The sequence below is a fragment of the Lycorma delicatula genome, chromosome 12 (genome assembly GCF_047948215.1).
Source record: "Lycorma delicatula isolate Av1 chromosome 12, ASM4794821v1, whole genome shotgun sequence".
NCBI classification, from domain to species: Eukaryota; Metazoa; Arthropoda; class Insecta; order Hemiptera; family Fulgoridae; genus Lycorma; species Lycorma delicatula.
In genome coordinates this window covers 24843678-24869790 of record NC_134466.1, presented here as the reverse complement: position 1 = coordinate 24869790, position 26113 = coordinate 24843678, and the positions used below count along the sequence as shown (strand labels likewise).

Below are 26113 nucleotides of genomic sequence, written 5' to 3'. Positions count from 1 at the left end.
TGTTATTTAATTTTGTTTATTATAACATCTACTATAGATTGTTGGCATCATTATAATTAGTTTGAGATTCCTCGGCTGCAATCTGAACATTTTAATGATTCTTTATTGTATCAGTTTAAATCCGGTGCCAGAATACCAACTGCGGCTTTTTTATAAAATTAATTGCAAAATATTTCATATAAAGTAATTTTTTCACTACATTTTTTACAATAAACAGCAATCTTTAACTACATTTTCAGAGTTAATGATTCTTTAATGTATAATGTATTTTATTTATAACATACTATAGACTGTTGAGGACATCAATCATTACTCGGGGATTGCCTGCATTGTAGAAAGCTGCCAATTAAAATAATTACTTGTTTTTTATGAATTAACTTTTAATATTATACATATGTGACCTTGATCTATACGCCTAATATATACATTGAAAGCTAACATCAACGAGTTATGTTTATTAAAATCAACACTTCATTATATTAGATGTGGTAGAGCGAATATGATACGACACGTGTCATCCTCAGTACACAGTTCTGGACACAAAGAAAAAGTGTTCAGACAGCCAATTGCATTGCTCGAACGATTCTTAATGGGACCTTTCACCTATCTATTTACAAAGATGATAGAACAGTCCCTGGGACTGAATGAATTGCTGAATGACAGAGGAAAGGGTGGGGCGATCGAAACGCAAAAAAGTTTTGATAATATATATATATATATATAATCTAATTACTTGTTTTATTTTATCAGTTAATGGGGAATAAGCGACTATATTCTCGTACATTAATAAGCATTATGCTGTTGCATTAGGCTTGAAATTTTTTCGGTATCAATATTCTCAAATCAACAATACCTGTTTTTATAGAATCATCTTGTTGCAAATAATCCAACACGTATAATGGATAATTATTTTTGTAATCTGAAAATGTGTATGGCAATTCGATATTTTTATAATATGATTTTTGAAATTCTATAAACATATATACATCAACATCTGATTCCCTCGTAAATCTTCATATGAATACAGGGTTGAATTTAACATCACCATTTTAATACTTCTCATGTTACAAGAATCAAATTTTGATCCGTCTACAAGTTTTATCTTTCCTATTGGTTTGAAACCCTGCAATAACATAAGGCAGTTTGTCCAACTGCGTTTACATTTCATGTTATAAAATTTGTTTGAGGAACTACTGGATTATTCGTGAAGTTCCCAATTTCTAAATTCCATACTCACCTCTTAAATCTCTCAATTTAACTAATTCCAATTGATATTCAGGCGCTGCTTTTAAATACGGTACACTCCAAACAATTTCTGTTATTTCCAATTAGATCTATGATCTGTAACTGTAGCATATATCGCGTTTATGTCGTTATTACTTCGTTTCAACACTAATTCTTGTCTATTGTTTATGATTACTTTTTTATAATCTTCAACAAAACCCATCAACATTGATAATGGTATACAGAAAGTAAAATTACCATCATTGTTCGTGTAAATTTTATTTTCACCATTCAACCACCCAGCTCTTTCAGCCAATGAAAGTAAAGATTTTGTTATTGAAATCGCATTTTCATAATCGTTACACCCATGTTTATAGTGCCAGCTACTTCTTAACCATTTATAAGATACTTAATCTCATCAAATAAAAATGCACTGGCAAAATCTACTAAATCTGATGATTTTTTTCCCATTTCCGCCTACAAGTTTCCCCACAAATGATCAAAAAATAATCGCTGGGAACAGTATATACATCCGGCTGATTTACAGCGATTCTAATTTCTACACCCGTATCGAATTTATTTATATATGGATAGTGTTTGTGGTGTCATTTATATGTTAAAGATTTGTCTGGTAAAAAGTGGTTGTAGCGATAATCATACATGATTAATTTAGCCAAATCCATTATGATTAAACCTACATATAGGTTTAATATGGATTAAACCTAATGCAGGATAAATCCATATTTAACCTACATTAGATTGAAGAAAATAATTATATTTTCAACATTGATACTCCGCCATATAGTTTCCATAAATTTAATACTCTTGGACTTATGTGTAGTATTTTAAACGTATCTTTGTCATTACCTAAACACATATTGATTCGTTTTCTTAAAATTTTAATAGTTTTTCAATAAACACTGCTGATTAGTAGTTTATATACTTTTTTCAATCTTATGTCTTGTACCACACTACGTGTTGAAATTTTTCTCAACAATCTTTCAATCATGGAGATTGATTAAAACAAACAGCTCAATGTATTTTCAACAGCACTAACCCCTGTTGAAGGTATAATTTTAAATTTCTATAATGTAGGACATATTTGCTTTTATCATCTACAGTGCACAATAATTTTTTATACTCTACACGTTTGTCATCACTAACAAACGGAGAAATCATACTGTTGGGAATGGACTTTTTCTCTGGTGTGAGTTAATTTTTGTGTTCATGTAGGTTTTTTAACCTTCGGGACCACTATTAGATGTTGCTTCAGAGGATAAGATGAATGAAAATTTTTGTAGCATGTGAAAATGCCATGTCTGACCAGGATTCAAACCCGAGGCTCTGGATGAAAGACCGAAACGCTACTACCAGTCGCACCACAGAGGTCGACTTGCAGAGGTGTTTAGGATATGATTAATGAACTTCAAAAAAATATAATCCACCTTCGCATTATCTTTCACATCGTTTAATTTGTTTAGCAGATATATATTGATTGACCTGCAAAATAAACTGTTGCATCTATAAATTTTATTGTATTTTATTACTTTATATGAAATATTTTGTTGTTTGGTATTCGACTAGCTAACTTTAGATACATTAAGATTGCAGTTGTGGAATCCTGAACTAATGATGATGTTATCAACAGTATATAGTAGATGTTATAATAAAATACATTAAATAAACTATGAGTATTAATTGCAGAAGCCGAGGGTATATTTTCCTTTATTAACTGCATGGTGAAAGAGCAATTAAGGTAATGCAAAAAACATGTATTAAATAAATAACAAACACAGCAACTGATGCAGAACCCAAGGATATATTTCCATGATGAATATGTGTTTGTTATTTAATTTACATATCTCTTAATTCCACACTTCTATTTCTAATAATTTATAAACAGGTTAAAAGTTTTCATATACTTGTCATTCTCTACATTTTTATAACTTCTTTGCTTTAAAAAAAAAGTTACTTATAATATTTAGCTTATTGTTACCATATTAATCTAAACATTGTAGCGTCTTACCTTTAAATATGAATTTGCTGCCGATTTACATTCGTTTACATATCCATTTTCATACCCATTTCCATTTTCACACAAATCATAAACCTCTCTTGAGTTGCAACCACAATCTCCACTCTTAAATAAAACAAAAAAGAATTATATAAAATAAAATTATAAGAAATATTATAATTGTAATTTTTTTATTTTATTTTATATTTTTATAATTATTTCATAATATCTTAAGTTTAACTGTTCATGTGTATGAATTATTTGCAAGGTTCAAAAAATTATAGATTTTGGAGTAGAGTAATATGGTTTACAGATGAAAATGCTGTCATGCATGCCTACAAATTGTGGATGTCTGATGAGCTTCTCTCTGCCGGTTATCTAGGGATGGACTCAAAGAGGTATGGTTATTGGTACTTTTAGTTAACTTGCAACCAAGAACAATATCCAGGATCACTCAGTAAACTCAAAGTCAATTCTACAGGGATTTCTATTCGCCAACTAAGGAAGCTTGTCTCAAAAACTTGTCCATTGGTAAAGTAGATCAGGAATCCTAACTGAATCAAGGGAATATGGCAGGGCATAAAAAAACTTATATTTATATCCTCCAGTACTTATGTATATATATAAATGTATATGAGCAGTCCATTTACTTTGCAGAGTGGGACAAATAACATTATACTGAAAGTATAAAAAGGTTGAAAAGTCTAAATAAGCCTAAAGATGTAAAGTCTAAATGTAAGGAATTACAAAATGTGTAAAAATAAAAAAAAATTTGTTTTTCTGTCACGCAGAAAACTTTCTGAATGCTTCTCATAGAGATCATTTCATTAAAAAAAAAAATTTAATTATGTATAAAATAATACATAAGGTAAGAATACGGCTTACTTGACAATAAGTAACCAAGTATCCACCATAATCAAATCCTAGTGTAAACAAAATTAAACTTCTTACATTTTTAACACATTTAATAGTTGTTTAAAGTACCTGTAGTAAGTAACATCATTACAATTATCAGAAAAAAGTTTTTAACAATTACTGAATCTTTACACTTAACAAAAGAGCCAGGAAGTTTTCTTTGATTTTATTAATAGTAGTAGAATACAACAACATAACTGAGGAACCTTCATAATGTGCAATGCTGGAGCTAATGTGGGCCAGCAAAGTGAGGAGAGTTTTCTCCCTGATACTGGAGTCAGGATGTCCCAATTGCAAAAATTCTCTTAATTCCACACATCTATTTCTATTAATTTATAAACAGCTTAAAAGTTTTCATATACTTGCCTAATATTTAGCTTATTGTTACCATATTAATGTAAACATTGTGGCGTCTTACCTTTAAATATGAATTTGCTGCTGATTTACATTCATTTGCATTTCCATTTTCACACAAATCATAAATGTCTCTCGAGTTGCAACCACAATCTCCACTCTTAAAATAAAACAAAAAAGAATTATATAAGATAATATTATACGATAATTTTATAATTGTAATTTTTTTATTTTATTTTATATTTTTATAATTATTTCATAATATAATATTCATATTTCATAATATCTTAAGATTAACTGTTCATGTGTATGGATTTTTTTCAAGGTTCAGAATATTATAAATTTTGGAGTAGAGTAATATGGTTTACAGATGAAAATGCTGTCATGCATGCCTACAAATTGTGGATATCTGATGAGCTTCTCTCTGTCAGTTACCTAGGGATGCACTCAAAGAGGTATGGTTACTGGTACATTTTGTTAATTTGCAACCATGAACAATATCCAGGATCGCTCAGTAAACTCAAAGTCAATTCTACGGGATTTCTATTCGCCAACTAAGGAAGCTTGTCTCAAAAATTCTTAGAACTTAATAACCTTTCTTAGAACTTATGACACATAACCTTTCTGACACATTTATGGTATCAGTGACGGTAACAAACTTTCTTTTCTGAATGAAAGTTAAAATTATATTCTGAACGGATAACTTTGGGTAAGTCCAGTAACTAGAATATATAACCCAGGTTTAGTGACCATAGTCTAATAACCATGAAACAAATTTTCATAAAATGTGAGCCCCTGCACTCAGTGAATAATCTATTATAACCTACCAGAGGTCATACATATCTTATTCCTGAATTATTATAATGCATGAAATTACTCTTCCCTTCTTAATCAGTATCATGTTTTATTGCTTTTTCTGAAATAGAAATTTTTCTGTCATATTTCCTATCATACATTACTCTTTTAAGTTGTATATCACATTGAGGGGTAATAACCCAGAACCAGGTCATTATAAATATCCCATTTTCCAGAGAAAAAAATTTCTTCTTTTTATATTTGCTGCAGACACGCAACCAATCAACTATTACAACGTTCACAAGATATTTTATTGAAAATATTTGTAACAAAACTAATACATACGGATCACAAATTGCTGCCAAAGACCCAAAAAATCATGTATAATACACGCTTTAAAGAACTGACAGTAGTTGTACTACTACTACTACTACTACATATACTGGTCTTTTCTTTCCTACTGGAACGATAAAGGATAAACAACTTTCAAGACTATTACAAGATGCATCACTTATTTAATTGGTAATGTTTTTCCGGTTTATGAATCTCTATTGATTAATTATAATTATGGTATGTCTACAATTCATAAAAAAGGATACAATGTCACACATCATCTTCATAAAGTAATGCTTTAAACAATCATCTTTAAAGTAATGCATGAACAATAAAATGCTCGAGACTTACTGTTTTACTAAAGAACTTACTTCTACGGGGTGATGGTTTTATGGTGATTATGTATGCAAGTGCAGTAGAATATAGAAAAAACAAAAAAGATAACTACAGGATGACAATGTATTCTCTCATGGAACCACAGGCTAAAATTTAAGATTAATAATTGCAATGGAAAAAATTATAGATAGGTTACAGAACCTACCTGCAGTGAAGTTCAAAATGTAAGAAGACTAAACCGCAACATAATATGCTAATGGAATAATGACTAATAAATATAAAGTTGTAAGAAAAGTTAATCATATATACTCCAAAATAAAATTATATTTACTCAAAAATGGTATGGTCATTTTTTTACTTAAGTGTCATAAAAAACAACATACATCACTTCTAAGTGTGAACTACAGACTTTATGAAAGGTGTGGATTGTGGAGATCGTTATTTTCTTACTATCTAAAGGAACATAAAACACTTAATGTTAAGTAAAAAATGTTCCTTCACGTTCATCAGATTGTGCTGGTCAATACCCAGTACTTTATAAAAATACAAAAGAAATTTCACTATGATTTTTAGCTGGCTGCTGAATCGCTTCTTCCATTTGATAGTAATAGCAAGAGTCAATAACCTAACACACCACACTGCAGCACAGAGGACACTGCACTATAAAACCCAAAGAACATGATTAAATAAAAAAATAAAAAAAAGCAATGCAGGAAATGCTTTAATAAACAACAAAAGGCTTTTTATTGTTTATATAAAACCTGTAAAAACAAACCAGGGTTGTGCTCTGGTAAATATTTCAACAGCTGAGCCATTTTAGCTCTATATCTAAGCAATTATATTATTTTACTCAAGGGTACAAGCTAATAAACCTAATTTTTTTGCCTTTTTTGTCTGATGTTTTCCTTGCAATCTTTAAAATGGATGAATTGATTTTTATGAAATTATGTTGATACCAATTAATTTGAATTGATCAAGGAAGAGTACGGCTGGCTATCTAGGGACCTGTATTTCAAAATTATAATCAAGAGTAGAATCATTTCTTTAACGTTATTAGTAGGAATCATTTTCTACTGATGTACATATTTTCATATTCTCCCTTCTTAATTTTCTTCTTAATTAGTATTCCGTTGTAGCATAGCATTCACAAGCAACACTTTTCCGGGTGTTTTTTTAGCTTAAATTCATAAAAGGAATGGAAAATGTGAATTAGGGTATTATTAATCTTTTTAATACAAATGTTACAAGATACTTACACATCCACGTGAATTTACAAATCCATTTTCGGAATAAGATTTTTTTCCACCACATACTTGAAAACTTTGTCGAGTATGCGGTGGAAAAAAAAGTCCTCCATTTTGGTAAGAGTTACTGTCATTCTAAAAATGAAATCAAAGACTATTACATAAGATATGAGTTAATGGTAAAAAAAAATATAATCATAAAATTAATACCATTACTACTTTAAAAGAAATAGTAGAACTATACTCTTTGAACAGCAAGTTATCTCTGATAACTTTGATAAAAACATAAACAAACAAAAAATGAGTGAATGAAGTCAATAAATAAAAATGATTACACCAATTAAATCATTACTCAGCTGTGTTTAGTAATTATTTTACTTTTCCATAAAACTAAGTTTTATTGTGACATGAAAACTACATCCAGTGTTACACTGCACAAAGTTACTAAATAAATACAACTATAACCACTGGTATTTTATCATTTCTAGAGCTTTTGCTTTAAAAATATTTTAAGCTTTATAAAAATCTCACAAAATTTTTCTAAGACAATATCGATAAAAATATGTAGCAATATTATTAAACTTTTTTTTTCAGTTATGTTGCTTATATAACTTGAAGCACACTTGCAAGTTCCGTATATTCTTTAGTAATCTGGGATCAGATGTATCCCTGTCTGGGATCAGTCGAATGATATTTTCCCCAACTGCTGGATTGGTCAGCATGGACCCAATAACAGAGCTTGTTTTCAGTGGTCTCCAAGACATGCAGACCTCCACCCATTTGATTTTTTTTCTTTGGGGTTTTAATAAGGATGTTGTATATGTGCCTCTGCTACCTAATAAACCCATCCAATTTAGTTTTTTTGAAGTATTCAATGTGAGCACTTTTTATCACATGGCCCACATACTACTGATAGAAGAGTTTGTTCCATACTTTAGTCAGCATGTCTGGAGTAATAGAAACGACATCTGCTTCATCCTGAATTCCAAGTCAGATGGGTTTATTAGGTAGCAGAGGCACATATACAAGATCCTTATCACTTCAGACACGCTGAAAGTATGAAACAAACTCTCCTATCAGTAGTAATATGTGGGCTGCATGATAAAACGTGCTCACATTGAATAGTTACAAAAAACTTAAAGAGTTACTCTTTCATTTTACCTGTGATTTATTATTGTAAGTTAAGATTAGATATATTAAGTAGCTTTAAAACCCTGTTAATCTTTTTTCCACTCTGTATTACAGCCAGCATCTTAAAATTTCAGTATAAGTAAGTAGGCTCTTATACATTTTCTAATCTGTACTGACTCTTTAAACTTGCTTATGTTATATTGCCAGTCCTGATATCCTTTTACTCAAAATGTATTGTTTGAAATTACTGTACTAAAATATTCCTCTTCTTCATTTTAATAAATTTAGTGGAGACAAAAGAAATCTGTAGTGATATTTTGAATATAACTTATATAAATTTTTTTAAGTCTTACATTTGCAAATGAACTTCCAAATTTATTTCCAGTTTTCACTTCAACTCCACAAACTAAACAATATTTTTTTGCAGACAAACAGTCATTTCCATTCTGAAAATGAAACAGAACAAAAAATTTGTATTGTATAAAAAATTTATTTAAAATTAATTATTAGACTAAAATAAAGTGGTTAAATTAATATTCACATATTTGTAACCCAGTTATTATACTGATACTATAATATGAAATTCTATTTGGCCATTCAGTAATCGGTATTAATACTAACTACTTGGAATGAATGTTAAATTAGAAAAATAAAATGAATGCCATTACATCCACTATGTATCACATTAATAAATTTTATACTTCATTAACAGATAAATATAATTAAATAACAACTATAATTCTTAATAGTAATATTATAACAATTCATATAATTAACATTAACAGGTTATAAAGTATTTTTGTTGTAAAATAATCCATTAACTTAAAATGAAATTGTTAGAGAATACTACACAATGTATGTAAAATAAATTTACTTTAAGTTGGAGGACTAAATATATTAAAAATGACAATATTAGAAAACAGCAATCTTTCTTGAGCGTGTTAACAGCAAATTTTACTTTTTCTTACTAATGATTCCTGCAATAGATTAATTTTTTCAACCGCATTCATTTCTTTTTTGAAGTGGAAAGAAACAAATAGCAATATTATCAAAGCCAATACATCACATTCAAAAGCTACTTGTCATTAGGTCACATCAGTATGTTCCTAAAGAGAAAAAATTTATTTATTTAATATTTTCTTGTGTTGTGCACTTTGTCAAAGTTATCTTATTGTAAAGACGTAGTTGCACAGAGCTGTCCAGTTACAGGAGAATAGGGATTGTTTGTGTGCATGTATTTATATACTCATATATCAAGAATCATCAAAATCAATCAGAAATAGACAACAAAAACTCACTATCAAACTCATGTGCTTAATAGTCAAAGATAATTGTAATATACTTTTTTTAAATACATTTTTCAACACGGGCTACAGAAAGAATAGAAAATTGGGAAACGTGTCCAAATGCATTTTCAATAATAACCACTATATCCCGACTGCCAATAAAGCTCGCACAGAATAAATTTCTGGTTGTTTCTTTGGCCTCATATTAGTGAATTTTACCTTAATTAACTAAATCTATTTTTATTTCATGAAAAATTTGTTACCTGTTGTTGTCTTCTTGGTAAACTGGATGCTGCCATCGATTGAAACTGATTTTGTGATTTTTTCATACTATGTGCCTCCTGCATATCAGATACACACATCCTAGATAAATTTGATGGTATACAGTTTTTTAGTAATATTGATCTGTTTTGTTTTTGATTGTTCACTGCTGGAAATGAAAATTGCTGTAATGTACTTGAACCATATGCAAATGAATTCATTTTAGCACATCGTCCATTCATGCAATGCTTTGAACAAGGCCCTTGTGATGGTTGCCGAGTTTTCAAAGGTAACCATCTATCGGTTGAACAAGTTAGCTCACATGGTACTTTAGGACTGTGTGAGCAAACTTGTTCAACCTTGTTATTGACAGCTACTGCACATCCACAATTTTTCACAGGTTCATTTACAACTTCAGGAGCATAACTGCAGTCCATGCACTCCGTTACTGATGGATTTGGAAGACATGAGCAAGGTTGTGATGATGGTTGCTGTTGAGACACCATTAACGAAGAATGACATGAATTCTGTTGTGATTGTTGCATTTTTATCGTATTCTGCTGCACCTGAAATACAGAATTTGCTACAGAAAGAGGATTTGATAAGGTTTCTCTGGCTAATAGCTGGAAAAGTAAAATATACTTCTGTAAAATAATCTTGTCAAAAATAATTAATTCTTCTAGTTGTAAAAGTATAATAATGCTGTTGACTTCTACCAAACTCTGAATTTAATTCAGTTATAAAATTTAATATTTTATCAAAATCTGCTGAAATCCAGCAAGTATAAATTATATGATTCCATGTACTTGTTGCTCATAAGAAAAGTAGATCAGCAATACTAGCTGAATCAACTACACATAGCATTTCTGACCTTCTGTTTATATGAACGTTCTTCTTTACTACCACCATTTACTTTTTTCTTCATATTTAGCTGAAAGTTTGTTTCATTCTTTGTAAATCCTTCAGTACTTGTATCAAATTTTTTTTAAAACCATATTTAAAAGGAACCTTAACTACAAATTTACAAACAACAAACTAAACAAATTACATTCAAAAAAGGAATATGTGTGCCCCACACACACAAATACAGGAGATTATATATATATATATATATCCAAAGTAGGAGTTATGAAGAATGTAAACAAACTTACAGGCCATGTTGCAACAATTTCTACTAGTAAAAATAAAGAAGAAAGCTCATACAGAGGATCAGAAATGCTTTATAGTTGAGTATGGGCTTGCGAATAATTTCCCCCTGATTTGGCTTCTTCAGTAAAATTAAATCGGTCTGCAATTCTTGGTACCCTAATTATGGAATCAATTTGGTGGATTTATATAAATTCCAACCTGAAAAATTGAAAAAAAATAAACTCCAAAGTTGTATTTTTAGTCATTTTCATAAAATTTCAGGTTAAAGATAAAAGATTGGAGTCAAAAAACACTTATGTTTAGTGTAAAATAACCCTTTCAAATAGGTGATAAACACATTCAGCTTTAAAACAAGACTTGTAGAGAATTTGATTTTTAGTAAATTATATGAATAAAGTCCACAGAAACTATAACCCAATCTTTTGTCTTTTACCCCAGAGCGCTTTTACATGTGCCATATTTGACACCCATAAATTACTACCATTTCTCAAACCTGAAAAATTTGAATGCTGGTCGATTCAATTCAAAGATGAGGTGAAAGAGTCATCTTTGAAAAGCCTCTCTTTTTTAGCTAATGAATAAAAAGAATATGATAAGCGTCAAAATTTTATAAATGGTCATCTTTTATTATCATATAAATTTGATTTTGGAAACTGTTAACAAAATCCCATTTAGTTAAGTTGCTTTCCCCATGATAGTAATGGTTGGTGCTCATAAAACAGCAAGTTTCTCTCATCAACAGACCGAAGTTTTATTTGCAGAGCAAATATCAAATGTATTTCATATGATATGAATTGCAATTTACATTCAATGAAGAAAGCAGTTGAAAATTTCAAATTTCATTATTTCAAATAAACCTGACTTTGGTTTGTTGTTTAACTATTTACAGGTTATGCATTTTCATCGAACCAGATGTATGGGAAATTTAATCATTTGATGTCATCAAAGATTTTTCAATTTAGATTATGTACAGCAAACATGAGGTTGATGGTTACATTTGATTTTCTATGACCTCCTTTAGTACCCCACATTTCATACATCTCTATCCTTTTCCGTACAGTTTTACCTGTTCATGTGTTTTACTGCCGTAAGTATTACAATCTACATTAAGTGTTTCAAGCATCTGCTTCTAATTCTAAAATCTGTATTTGATAGCAGATTTTTTTTTATCTATCTTCCTTTTAAAGTCTATATTAAGTAATGAATTCTTTGCAATTTTATCTCCTAAATTACAAAAACACTTCCATTTCTGTTAATAGAATATTCTCCCGTCTAAATATATAATTCCTTATTAACTTTCTGCAGTCACCACAGTTTTATAAATTAAATATATAACAAAATAGAATTCATTCTTTTTTCTTAATTTCATTTATGGTAGTTAAATATTATTTTATACATAATGTGATTTAATCAATAACTCAAAAATAAAACTACATAGAAATATAATTATATAACATACTATCTGTTTAAGCTACATTATAACTTAACTTATAAGGCTATCGCTATCAGAAAATAATTTATCTGGATAAATATACTTCTAAACCCATCCTCAGAATTTAATAAAAACAATGATTAAAGAAAATCTTTTCCGATCAGGTTACTTCCCAAATTTTAAGCAAACAACATTTATGTACAAACATATTCATAGAGTATAAAAATAAACTTGGTGTAATAGTAAATATATACATATGTATTTATTATATTTTAGTAATAATAATATATACATATACTACACAAATTAAGAGGTAAAAATATTTTTAAAATTCTCATAGGAAATCAATATTCCTCTGATCACCAGTAGTTTTCCTTTTTCATTTATGTTAATAACCCTGCTTCTATTACATTTACCTAATCGTGAGCTCTAAACAATGATACTTTATGCAAATGCAAATTTTTTTTCGTAATACAGTTATGAATGATGATATTTTGGTTTGAAAAATTACAAGAATCAATAAATATAAACTGACTTCTGCTTTCACAGCTCACATACGTACATGTGTTGTTGATGAAAGAAATTAAAAATAGAGTTGGTGGAAGGGGATGGACATTCCCCTCGCCTAGGCATCTATGTGTCTCTGGTTAGCAATACCTATCCCAGGATAAGGTCAAAATGTCATAGCACAAGACACTACCATTAAATTTCTCACAAATTAGAGCATAAATACCTGCAAAATCTTGACTAGACTGCATATGCATTTTGGGGATATGACATTATCATGTACCAAAGTCTATAACCGGACCAGGAAATAAGTCAAATAGCCAGATGTAGAAAGAGTCACAATATTTAAGACAAGTGTATTAGATGGCAACATTCTTTATCAATCTGTGACCTCACTGAAGACAATCAGCACCTTATGGTTGATGAAATTTTTTTGGAAATGGCTACCAGCCAAAAAAGTACCCGTTCTATTACTACAAAGCATGTAGGGTCTGCGGACTTTGCAAGGTGAGTTTCAAGATTTTCGACCCAAAATCACAAACAGGCCTGGCAGAAAATTTGCTAAAGGCTCTTGAATCGATTTTGACAAAGTGAAATAAGTTAATGCAGAATGAAAATTTTTATAATCATGAAATTATGTAAACTACAAATCAAATTATTGAAACAGAAGAAATAAAAAAAAAATGTTATTCATTGTGATGTCATGCATCACAGATATATCTGAATTTGGTATTCCACCAAGTGGAAAATAAGAAAACCATTCCTTTGTCCAGGGACTACAGTTTTCTTATTTGGGGAATGCTTATAAGGTCAAACTAACAGGCTGAAGTAACTACAAGTAAAACCAGGCTTTAAATCCTTTTAAAATAGTAACAACATATATGTTGTAAATTTATATTGCAGTAAAGTCATATACACTAACAGTAAATAAAAGTGATCTTCAAAAGAGTTAGCATCCACTTTCGATCTGCTGAACAAGTACTGTAAAATTCTTCTAAAACAAATAGCGAGAGGTTATATGATTCCTCCTGGATCAGTCTAGGTTCAAATTTTCATTCAAAAGTGAAAAAAAATTTAAATTACTCCAACCTTGTTATTTTATGTCTAAGAAAAGATGTTTTCAGAAATTCATTTTACATATAAAAAAATTCAATTGTGATACATGTAAGCAACAAGTGCAACAGGGATCAGTCAGAGTTACTATGTCTGAAAGTAATGAATAGTTATTACAGAATAATAATGTCCCTCATTATTGCCAACAGTTAACAGAATGATGGCTTTAATTTTCACTTTTTCTAATAAACCTATCAGAAAATGTTTCTTGTTTTTGAGAATGGCTGTGTTAATTTTTTGAAATACAATATTAACACAGAGTACAAAGCTCGGGTCCACATGATCCCAGAAATCACAATTATTATTTTTTTCAATTATTCATTTTCAAAAGTTTTTAACCTTTTAGGTATTTTACAATTAAACATTAAGAACAGGATTCAATCACAATTGGCAAAAAGTATGTCATATTTTTTGTAATAAACAGTTTGAAGAGAAAGATTTCTTACCTGGGTCACGAAGGATCCAGGTCAGTAACCTTTCTTTCTTTTACCTGTTTAGCCTCCAGGAATTATCATTCAGGTATTACTTCAGAGGATGATATGTATGAGTGTGTAAATCAAGTGTAGTCTTGTACAGTCTCAGTTCGACGACCATTCCTGAGATGTGTGGTTAATTGAAACCCAACCATTGAAGAAAACCGTTATCCACGATCTAGTATTCAAATCCGTATAAAAGTAACTGCCTTTACTAGGACTTGAACGCTAGAACTCTCAACTTTCATATCAGCTGATTTGGGAAGACACTATTTCACTACTAGATCAACCAGGGGGGTTAACCTATAGAAATCTAGGTTCTTCTAGGATAATAGGCAAATAAATTTGATTTTAGGTTATGAAGTTACCTAACTTAGTTTGTTTTTAGGTTATCGGTTAACAGTTACTAGTGAGCATTTGTAGTGTCAACAGTACCTAATCTAAAATGAGTGAATTCAAAATATTTTGAAATATACAAGACAAAGTAATAATAACTACAATACGAAGTAATTTACAATACAAAGTAGCAATTCGGAAGTGATTAACATCGTTCGAAGTACCTTAAAGATTTAGGAATTAAACTATTAGAAGCAGCAATAAACCAAAGAGCCAAAGAAATTAAAAACACTGGAGGCAAAAATTACAGAAATCACATAATTCAAGCGATTGAAATGACAGGAAGAGAAATAACAATGAAAAATCTCATCACTTCCTTGTACGCCTATTAAATTGCATTACACTTAATAAAAAGTACATAAAATTTTAATTCATTAAAAACTTATATTTTTTCTTTTTTTTGTTGTTATTGAATCATTATTCATCGTAAAGATTTTTTTTAGTGGTTAATAAATAAATATATGTAAATTAAAAAAAGAAGTTAAAAATAAAAGGAGATGAAGTCTGATTCAAACCGATGTGCCCTCCCTAAAATCCAATATTTCATTAATTAAAATTTTATTTGGCTATAACTATAGGACCAGTGAAAAGTACCACTTATAACATATTGTTGAAAAGCTCTGAATGAGGGCTTATTACTGCAGTTGAGAAAAATACCAAAATCCATTTTTTTTTTTGGATTTGGGCTTTTTTTGACACTTTTGGTTCTGTCGATTGCAATCAAAAGGGGAGGTGTGCACAACTAGATGTTACAGCAGTCCCAAATCAAACATTTCACCATCCTACGGCTAATCATTTTTGAGTTATGCGAGATGTATACATAAGTATGTACAGATGCCATACCAAAACTAGTCAAAGTGGATTTAGGGATGGTCAAAATGGATATTTCTGTTAAAATCTGGAAACCGAAATTTTTCACGATCATAATACTTTACCTTGTACAAGGAAGTAATAAAAAAACAATGGATTGTGGATCACACAAATTTTCAATTTACTTGAAAATGAATTCCAAAAAATGGATTTACTACCAATAGGCAAAATAAAAATATCTTGAACTATAACTTCAAAATAAAACAAATTAAAACCCACAAAAACTGATAATAATATACCTATTGAAAAACTTATTCTTGTACAAGCGAAGTGCAAGACACAACCATAGAAAATGCTAGTAGCCATTTAGAACAATGAAATGCTGCCTATCCTTTGTTAAATACTAAGTACACATTGAAATTAATTATATTTTATCAGAATTTATACATAATGCTTAGTATAAGACTTGGAAGCCAGGTTTGAACAATACATACAGACCTTAGATTTAGACCTCCTACTTATCACGTTTCGCTCATTGTAATTAAAGAGGAGGGTAATTAAGGTTATTCATTTCATCTCAGGTGATGAACTGAAGAATGCAATGAGGTTGTGGATCAAGGAAAGCCTACCAGAATCCTTCATTGACAGAATGAAAAAACTGGTTCACCGGTCAGATGAAATGTGTTTCTGTAAATTGTGACTTCATGGAAAAAAAATCTAATTTTTTGAAGCAAAATAAAATGTACTATTATGCCATATTTGATTTATTTGCGATTTATGAGTGACTGTGTATTACATCTCTCATATCACCTAATTTCAATTTTATATATAGTTGTATCCACAACTCTATCAAATCATTGATGATAAGATTATATACAAAATCGATTTTTCATAATTATCAATTTAGGAATAAAATACTACACGAATAGATTTTCATATTTTCTCAATAATATAATATTATACAAATTATTGTGACTAGATCATAGATAATAATTATTTTTATAATTCAAATAATATAATATTATACAAATATATACTAATTTAATACACTGTTTAAACATGATTACAATGTATAATATATACCCTTGGAAATACTCTAAGCTAGTATATATAATGCTACAATTTTAAATTTAGATACTTTAATAAATTTTTTCCTACTTTGTCTGGAAGAAATATCTCTAAGAGTAATTTTATCCGTGATTATCCAAGAAATTTGTATTTGTTAATGAAATTTGTGTAGTAAATTATAAAATTTTTAAATATACGTATGACTGTGTCAATGTCTAAATTATGAATGAATACAATAAAATCTAAAATTTTGTTGTCTAGCAACAGTTCAATAATCTCATTTAATTATCTGTTTTATTATTTTTCAGAAACATTTTTATAACGTATATAATGCAGCATTTTTTGCGACCAAACATCCGTTTCTTCACTCCTACTAAATCATTTTCTCTCTCATTTCGGAAGTCTTGGACATCATCTGTATGGTCTCTAGTTTAACACCTTTTCTCCTACTTTAATATACCGGCACATTCTACGATGTGAATGTTTTTGGATTTCATTTTCTCCATATCAATTTCAAACTTATTAATTAGGTTATAAATATGTCAAACATCCATTTCCTTTACTCTCTACCTATCATACTGATTCCTACAACTCCTTTAAGTATATGTTTTCATTTTGTTATAGATGTATTTTGGTTAAGTGTATTTGTAGCTAACGAGTAGCACTCTTGACATTTTAAATTCAGTATTTTAACTCTTCTTTACTCTTTCCTGTGTTAAAAATTGTGTAATTCTGACATCGATTAACACATTATAGCGGTATTTTTTAACGCATGTAATTTTCATGCGTTACAAGTTCCCATTATCCAGTGTTCACGTTTCCACTGATGTGTTACAGAAACGATTATCTTGTAAAGTTTTGCCTCTTCTAACGATATCTGTCATTTATAGAAATATAAATACATGTAAAGGTCATAATTAACCGGCTCTGCATCCAATATGTTAACCTAAGATCCATCCTCCTTAATCAACAAATCCCTGTTCCATTGATGACGAAAAATATGCCATTCTTTTTTGTGCTGATCATAACTTTCTTAAGATTATAATTTACTTTGTCCTCATACTTAACAAAATGCATTGTTTATAATAGGTCATCACCCACCTTTATTTACTTCAACATTCTTTTACCACTTCACATAAGGTAAGGTTACCTTACCTTATGGTTAACATTATGTTAATGGTTAACATTACTATGGTAAACCCTGATGACAATGACAAACCAATCTTTTTGAAGCCAGTATATATCATTTATAAATGTTTTCAGAGCTTTTACTTAAATTCCACTGATATTATGGTTTCTAATAAATTTTCTACATTTAGTATAGAGTTACTGTAAAGCTAGTTATGTCAATTAACACTTAAGTAGGACTGGTTGTGGTTTAAATTTAAGAATCTTGCTATATTCATCCAGAATACCTTTCATATTATCGCCGAATGATTTTGAAGGCACATGGCACCTTAGAATGTCATGGTCGCCCTGAAAAGAGCTCTTCAGATTTTTGGAGTGGTGGCCCTAAAAAGGACCGTTAGTGTATGTTTGGTGGGGTAGCCCTGAAAAGGGCTGTCAGGTCTGTAAGCAGGTCTTCGATGAAGTCGGCTCTGCCTGGCGGGAGGTAGTCAGGGAATCTGTGGTGATGGTCCCCTGAGCCCTGCATAATCAGTTGCTGTGCCATTTGGTTTTTATATAATCGCCTATGAGTGGTGGGAGGGTAAATTATTTTCAATACAGATAAATTATGTAAAACACAAATAAAATACTAAAATGTGTTTTTTTTGGATTTTTTTTGTAAAGTAATAGGTGATTTCTGTTGTATTTTTGGCCATAGACTTAAAAAATTTTGGCTGTAGCCCAGATGTTTGGGTATTGCATCGGGCTATTGTATTACCTAATATATAAAAAAAGAATTTTAAACAAATGTACTATATTGTATCACTTTCAATGTATTTGCTTTGATAGGCTGGAAGGAAACAGTAAGTCATCTAGACACTCACCAGATAACCGATTATGAAAATTTAACTACATTATCTTTTAAGCACCAGTAAATAAGAAATATAAAGAACATTCCTAAAAATGTAACTTTGAACTAATGATACAGTAGGCCTATCATCTTCAATTTCCAACTTGTATGTGCAACTAATATTTATTGAAATTCGTTAATAAAAATTCTCATGTTTTGTATTAATGTAAACCTTGCAAAATGAGAATTAAAAACAATTTTCTAAATATTATACAAGAAATTAAGTGAATAAAAATAGTAATATGTGTATTATATTAAAAAATCATAACTGCCTACGATTTTTAATTAAATAATTAAATAAAATTAATTAATTAATTAATTTTTAATTCCATAATTCTTGGAGCCAGTACCATTAAAGCAGTGTGGGCTGGCAATTCACACAGCCATCCAACCTCCTAACCTGGATCAAAATCCCCAGATGCCCTGTTGACAAGATAGAAAGCTAAGCTACTGCAATCAGGATATTACTTAGGATCCCTACAATGGCTGACCCTCAACCGACCTGCTGCTGTCCCTGGACAGCCATTACCAGTAATGGTGCTGAGCAGAAGTTAGACTCACAGCACAGAAGTACAGGAATCACTGGAAAATAGTAATACTGTTAGCATCTTATTTTTTATTTATTCGTACGCATTTGTTATGTACGGCTGTTATACATAATTATGGTTTTATGTAAACACATTTTATGTTTTCTGGTGTAAGTATATATACCTCTGAAACATAAAGTGGAACACATTAAAAAAAAAAAAGTTTTGATGTGAAACATCATAACGAGAGCAGGAAGATGTAACAAATGGAGTAGGGCAGTTCTGATCCAGAGAGAACTTTAGTGTTTAAATGCTGTTCAGTTAATTTTATTTTGTTGTTTTCCACATATTTATTTTTTCCATGCTTTCATGAACTAGATCAATTATATCTGTTGTTCTACACTATGTACAAACATAATAATTTTTTCCAAATGTTGAAAATTTATTCATCTACGATATGATAGAACCAAATAACGTTTTTGGTATAAGGTATTTTTTTAAAAATTAATTATAACAATGAACTTGACTCTTCATTATAAACAAAAAAAAATTAAATAGTTCCCTGTAAACTGTATAATTTTAATCTATTCTTAGAATTCATAAAACTAAGTTAGGCCTTTTAATGACACTAGTTTTGCTGTTATAGGTTCAATACCAATGACGTTATGAATTCTCAAGCAAATCACATTTTTACCATTTCAACTCCTACGTCAGGGGTTGTAAATAACTATCGGGGTTAAAAAATTATGCTAAACATTACTCATATGTTGTAAACTCATGACAAGTTGTAACTGTTAGTCTTATATTTTAAAAAAATAAGTTTTAACATATACTATTCCCCCAATATGTTTTACTTGTACACAGGGTTAAATTTTGTTTCGATCCGACAAAGGGATACACCGAAAAGATTGTGTATTTTATATTTTCTAAAACTGTTTAACCATTAATAAACTGCAGAATCAGACCAAAGTATTTCTGTAAATGAGATCTTACTTGTATTTAGTTTTAGGACTTTATATACAAACTGGTAATAAAGGGGAGCACACATTGCTTCCTCCAAACACTAGGGTCTCCAGAAGGCAAATTCCTGTTAGGCTGAAAGGCGCTAGCACCGAAAGGACTCCAGAGGACAGAATGAAAGGTAATTATGCAGGGAGTACGAAGCTCATATACACCTAGTCTCCCACGATCAGCCCCAGTCAATTATTTATCATCGGTTTAAAGAACCAGAACGCAAATACAAAATCCGTCCATAAATAAAATACATAAAATCTATAATCGCACACTAAATAAATAATGACCCACCCGATAAAAGAATGACACACCAGCAAGGGATACTTGTCCAGGTTCTGCAATTAGTAGTGAAATAATAAACTCTCGCTAACCTTGCGTTCTGTTACAAACAGGTAAAAATCAGAACCTGATATCACACCAAATATCATTAAAAAGATTTTATAATATATGTGTGTGTGTAATATATATATATATATATGTGTGTGTGTGTGTGTGTGTGTATGTGTGTACGAGAGAGAGAGAGAGAGAGAGAGAGAGAGAGAGAGAGGGAGAGAGACAAAAATATAGTTAATGGAGACCACTGTAAAATATGATTGCCAGGATGCTCTTCATCGTCCAAAATAGTTTCAATGAAGTCATAATGTTTCTGTTCAATATGTTTGTGACCAATCACTGGAGGGATTTTTATCATCTGCTAGCAAACCAAAACAGCTTTTTAATGCCCCCTTTGATGTTAAACTCCAAGCTGACCCCCAGCTATCATTTTTTCAACTCCGGCAAACTGTAGACAAAAACCTTCAGTGTTAGAAGAAGGTGCGGGGATTGTGCTTCTGCGAATCTATTAATTATTCTCCTAATCTTGTAGCTGTTGAAAATATCTGCTGAGGTATTTCCAGCGATGGCATACTGGCAGAGACTGAATTGATGACTGTGTTGTGTTATCAAGCTAAGAGGGTCTAAAAGACAATCTCCAGTAAAGCCCATCATGGCTATGAACAGAGGGTTGGTATGGCAATCAGGATCATCACAAGACAGGTGTCTTCCCTTATGACTCTTTGCCGATCCCAATCGGTGTCTCCTCAGCCCCTATTACTAATTTTTATTTTGTTTTTACTTGGTAGAATATTATGTAAAGGTGCAGCCAATTGAATATAATTAAGGTATCCAGAATAAGGTAACCTGATACCAGATGGAGATGTAAAAGATAACATAAAACCGTTGTGGAAATTCCTAGATAATGAATTTTCTAAAACTTTTTTTTTAACCGATAAATTTTTCTCATTTGTTAATCAAATGTGAAAAATTTCAAAGAAAGTTAATTATCTTCTTACTAACATTATACAGAATTTTGTTTTACAAACTCTGTATATTAAATTAAATATAAATTAAATTCTATTAATATAAAAATCACGTAAACATTTTACCATAATTTTATTATCAAAGTACTATTACAGGATTCCATATCCTCAGTCATGATGAATCCATTTAATTGAACTGCATATTAAATAAAGATATTAAAAATGGTGAAATGTCTGTTACATTACTATAATGTTATAATGAAAATTGCATATTAATGTATTACATGAGTGCTGCTTCATTGTTTTTATAAGACCGTATTCTTTAAATACTGTCAGATGGTTTATCAAATTGAAATTTTGTTTTTTATTTATATAAATAATATTTTTCTAATATAATTAATTTTATGTCATTTTTATTAATTTCTAATATTTCAAAATTTGTATTTACATCGGAAATATTATGTTTATTGTTATCAGATAGTTTGCCATATTAGAAAAAACTAATTTATTAGTTTTAAAGGATCTTTTGTTTTTCCTTTATGAATATCACAATCATTTACATTTAATTTTATTAATTCCACACAAGTTGTTGATTTTATTATTATTATTTTGGGTTTTTTAAATATCTAATTATATGGTTATTAGGTTTGCATGCTGGTTTAAATACTTCTTTACTGTAAGTTTTAGTAATGTTTTCAATGATATAATTAATATATAAACACTTTATGTATATGATTTCACTTTTTTGTGTCTTGTATATAAGTATTATGTAACAAGACACACGTTGATTATTGTAATTGTTTATAAGGTAGTTATAATAATATAATATTATTAATTAAAGTAGTAACATATTCATTTTCAATCGCTATATGTTTTATGTTTATTTTGTTACTTAACATTTCTTTTTATTATATGGTTTATTTTAGTACTTCTAATTTTTAATATCTTTATTTAATATGCAGTTGAATTAAATGAATTCAACTGACTGAGGATAGAGAATCCTAAAAAGTTACTTTCATGATAAGATTAAGGTATGTCTTACCTCAATATTCTGTACTAGATGCGTTTTATGTTATTAGAATTTAAAATAAAATTTAACACTACAGAAAAATAATATGAATCTTAATATGAAAAGTATAAAAACCGTTTACCAACAAGTGTACCGAATTTGATAATGCTTCTTACCTTATGCTTATTATTTTTTTTCTAATAGCACTTTCATAGTTTTCCCTCATTATCGGTTAAACCTTTTCTTCCAAATCCATAATTACAGGAACTGACAGTGTAGTGAAGTAGTGAACTCCACTATTTTCAAAGAAAGCAACTCTGTATGTTACCTCTGATAAATCTGGTGCTTAACAGTTCAACAGAGCCAGAATAGAGAGCTGAAACAGATAGCCTGATAAAACAAAACAAAAATGATATAACAGATTAATACAGTATGTTTTGTTGTAAAACAATCAATTTTGTACACCATTTAAAATCAGTGGAGAAATGGTTCTCTACAGCACATGTAAACTAGCATTCACATTTAATTTTTAGAATGAAATATACAGAATCCTGTCTTTTCACAGTACAGGAGGGATTTTATCTAGAATAATGAAATGAGACTAAACCGAATAAGAAAGTATTTTTGGAAAATATGTGCCGTCAGTATTATGAGATATAAAAGTTTCAGGACATCTGCTTAGCACCTGTAAATAATTTTCACAGATTACAAAAAGGATATTGAAAATTATCTCAAAAATATTACATTTAAAAATTTTATTTTTTAAAAACATTCAATAATATTTTTTATAAAATATTAGTTGGTTGGTCATTTTATCTAGAATAATGAAATGAGACTAAACCGAATAAGAAAGTATTTTTGGAAAATATGTGCCGTCAGTATTATGAGATATAAAAGTTTCAGGACATCTGCTTAGCACCTGTAAATAATTTTCACAGATTACAAAAAGGATATTGAAAATTATCTCAAAAATATTACATTTAAAAATTTTATTTTTTAAAAACATTCAATAATATTTTTTATAAAATATTAGTTGGTTGGTCATTTATAGTTGGTTAAATGGAATATTACATTTTTATGTATATTTTTAAGACAACTTTCAAAATCTTACTGATTAAAGATATTCTTTACTTATTTTAAAATTTAAAAAAAAAATGAATTTTGCAGAAATTCAGAAATAAGAGAATAAAAGTACACAGAAAATTTGATTCAGTCTCTTGGGTACAAGAATAGAAAGTAACAAAAGTTGAGTTATAAAAGGAACCTCACCTAAATGAAAAGATAAGTAAGAGAGATGAAAAAGATGCATGATTGAGATAATACAAAATAATCATTTATGGAACTGTTAAAAAAATGGTAAAATTAAAAAAAAAGGAACAAATAAATACTATGAGCAGCATATTTGTAAATATTCTTATATCAAGTTTTCATGACATGTGAGAAATATGGCTTAAGTCTAAACACCAAAAAGAGTAAATACATGGTCGTCAGTAAAGATCAGGTGAGCGGAATCATTTCACAAGCCAAGTGTGAAGCTGTAAAGGATGAAAATTCTGATGAAAGATATAAAGTATTACCTGGAATACCAAAAATACATAACCTGATATACCTATGCGACCTTTAATTAATTTCACAACTGCCCCTTCTTACATCATCTCTCAAATAATAAATAAAATACTTAGAATCAAAATGAATTTGGATTATAAATATAACATAAAGAATGAATACAAACTTGTAAATAAATTAAAAGATTTAAAAATTGGGGATAACACCAGGATCGTTAGTTATGACATAAGTAACATGTACTCCTAGCATACCCATAAATGAAACAATCAACATAATAAAAAATAAATTAATACAAAATCATGAAGACCCTTTATTTATTGATAATATTATCGTTAATAAAAATATTTGCCAACAGAATTATTTTAAGTTTGATGATAAATTTTATACTCAAGAAAATACCTTACTAATGGGCTCTCCATTGTCAGCCATCATATCTGAGATTTGTTTTACAAAAAGTAAAATTGTTTATAGCATTACTTATGTTCATGATATTTCACTTTGAACTAGGTAAGTTGATGATATTTTTGTGGTCTGAAGACCATTATATAAAATGAACATTTAATAATTTTGAACAAGTTAAATTCTTACCATAATGAATTGAAATTTACTTTTGAAATTGATAAAAATAAGAGAATAAATCACGTAGATGACTGTATCGAAATAGATAATAGGAATAAAAATAATTTTAAATAACTTTGACCGATCATATTCATAAATATTTCCTAAAAAAAGATGTCTAAAAATTGAAGAAAATTGTCTAAAGAACAAATGATGCTAAACAAACAGGCTCATTTTTTCATAAATAGGCACAGCTTTGCATTGTTACTTTTGGGTGGCAGTATCTGAGGGATTAACTTCACAGTCATGTGAATGATGGATGCTCATGTGTATGGTTAACATTGTTTCTTGGTAAACCCAAAACCAGATTACAAAATTAATAAGTATTCACGGATGAGTTCCAAACTATTAACTAGACACAGACTGATTATAGGCAGTGATAGCAATGTCTATCTACAATGTTGTAATATGTAACCGAACATGTTTAAACATGACCGATTAGTTTAGACATGTGCAATTATGGTACTTGTGTATTATAATGGTGCCACAATATTTGGAAGGTTATAACCGGCACAACTGATGAGTTAAATAACTACATTCTACTTCTTAGGAACAAGACGATAAATTAAAAAATATTTGTTAAGTTAATGGTGAACTTAAGTAAAATGTGTGCGCTTAGAATTAGGGATCTTCCAGGGTATTCAATTTTAATTCAACAAATTTTCAAAAATTTTACTGCATCATTATTTTTGATTTTGATGATATTTGGTATCTGATAACTAACCACCTTGTAGTGGCTAAAGAATATTTTTTATATTTTTAAAAAATGTTTCTAGAGTAATAGACTATTTTCTAACTTGCAACAGGTAAAAACACATTTTTGTCACTTTCTCCATGAAACATTCTTTTATTTTACATCTTACAGAGGTCAAAAAGTGCTTTTTCGAAAGAGTAAAGTTGGAACTTCATCTTAATGTACTCAAAATTAATTTTGCTACATAACCAAATCTAGTAATGTTTAATGAAGTTACACGTCATTTACAAATTGTATTTTTTTTTTAAATTTTAGGCCCAGAATAAATGAAGGGCTAAGGGTAACAGGACTGTTTTTTACCTTTTAACTCTTAGGTACTAGCAGTACTTATAAAAAAAATTGGATTGTTACAGAGTGCCCTTCATTAAAAAGAAAATGGCAACCGATTCGTAAGATTTTTGTAAATGTCTCATTGTTGGTGCCCAAAAACCACAGGTGGGACAGAGGCAAAAATCTGAAATCTTTACAG

General features: G+C 29.5%; 1 protein-coding gene across 2 annotated transcripts in view; it reads right to left on the bottom strand.

Moving 5' to 3' along the window:
* The window catches only part of LOC142333277 (uncharacterized), a 54463-nt gene that overhangs the window by 14285 nt on the left and 14065 nt on the right, over positions 1-26113 (bottom strand). The window contains exons 2-7 of one of the 2 annotated variants that reach the window (XM_075380288.1): positions 22883-23082; positions 9896-10459; positions 8700-8792; positions 7228-7350; positions 4572-4667; positions 3251-3364 (exon numbers count right to left, since the gene is read on the bottom strand). In XM_075380288.1, coding sequence (XP_075236403.1) covers positions 3251-3364; positions 4572-4667; positions 7228-7350; positions 8700-8792; positions 9896-10438 — 969 coding nt within the window. In that variant the 5' untranslated portion in view covers positions 10439-10459; positions 22883-23082. Of the gene's footprint in view, positions 1-3250; positions 3365-4571; positions 4668-7227; positions 7351-8699; positions 8793-9895; positions 10460-22882; positions 23094-26113 lie in introns of those variants that run through there. The other variant, XM_075380289.1, reaches the window with a different exon arrangement.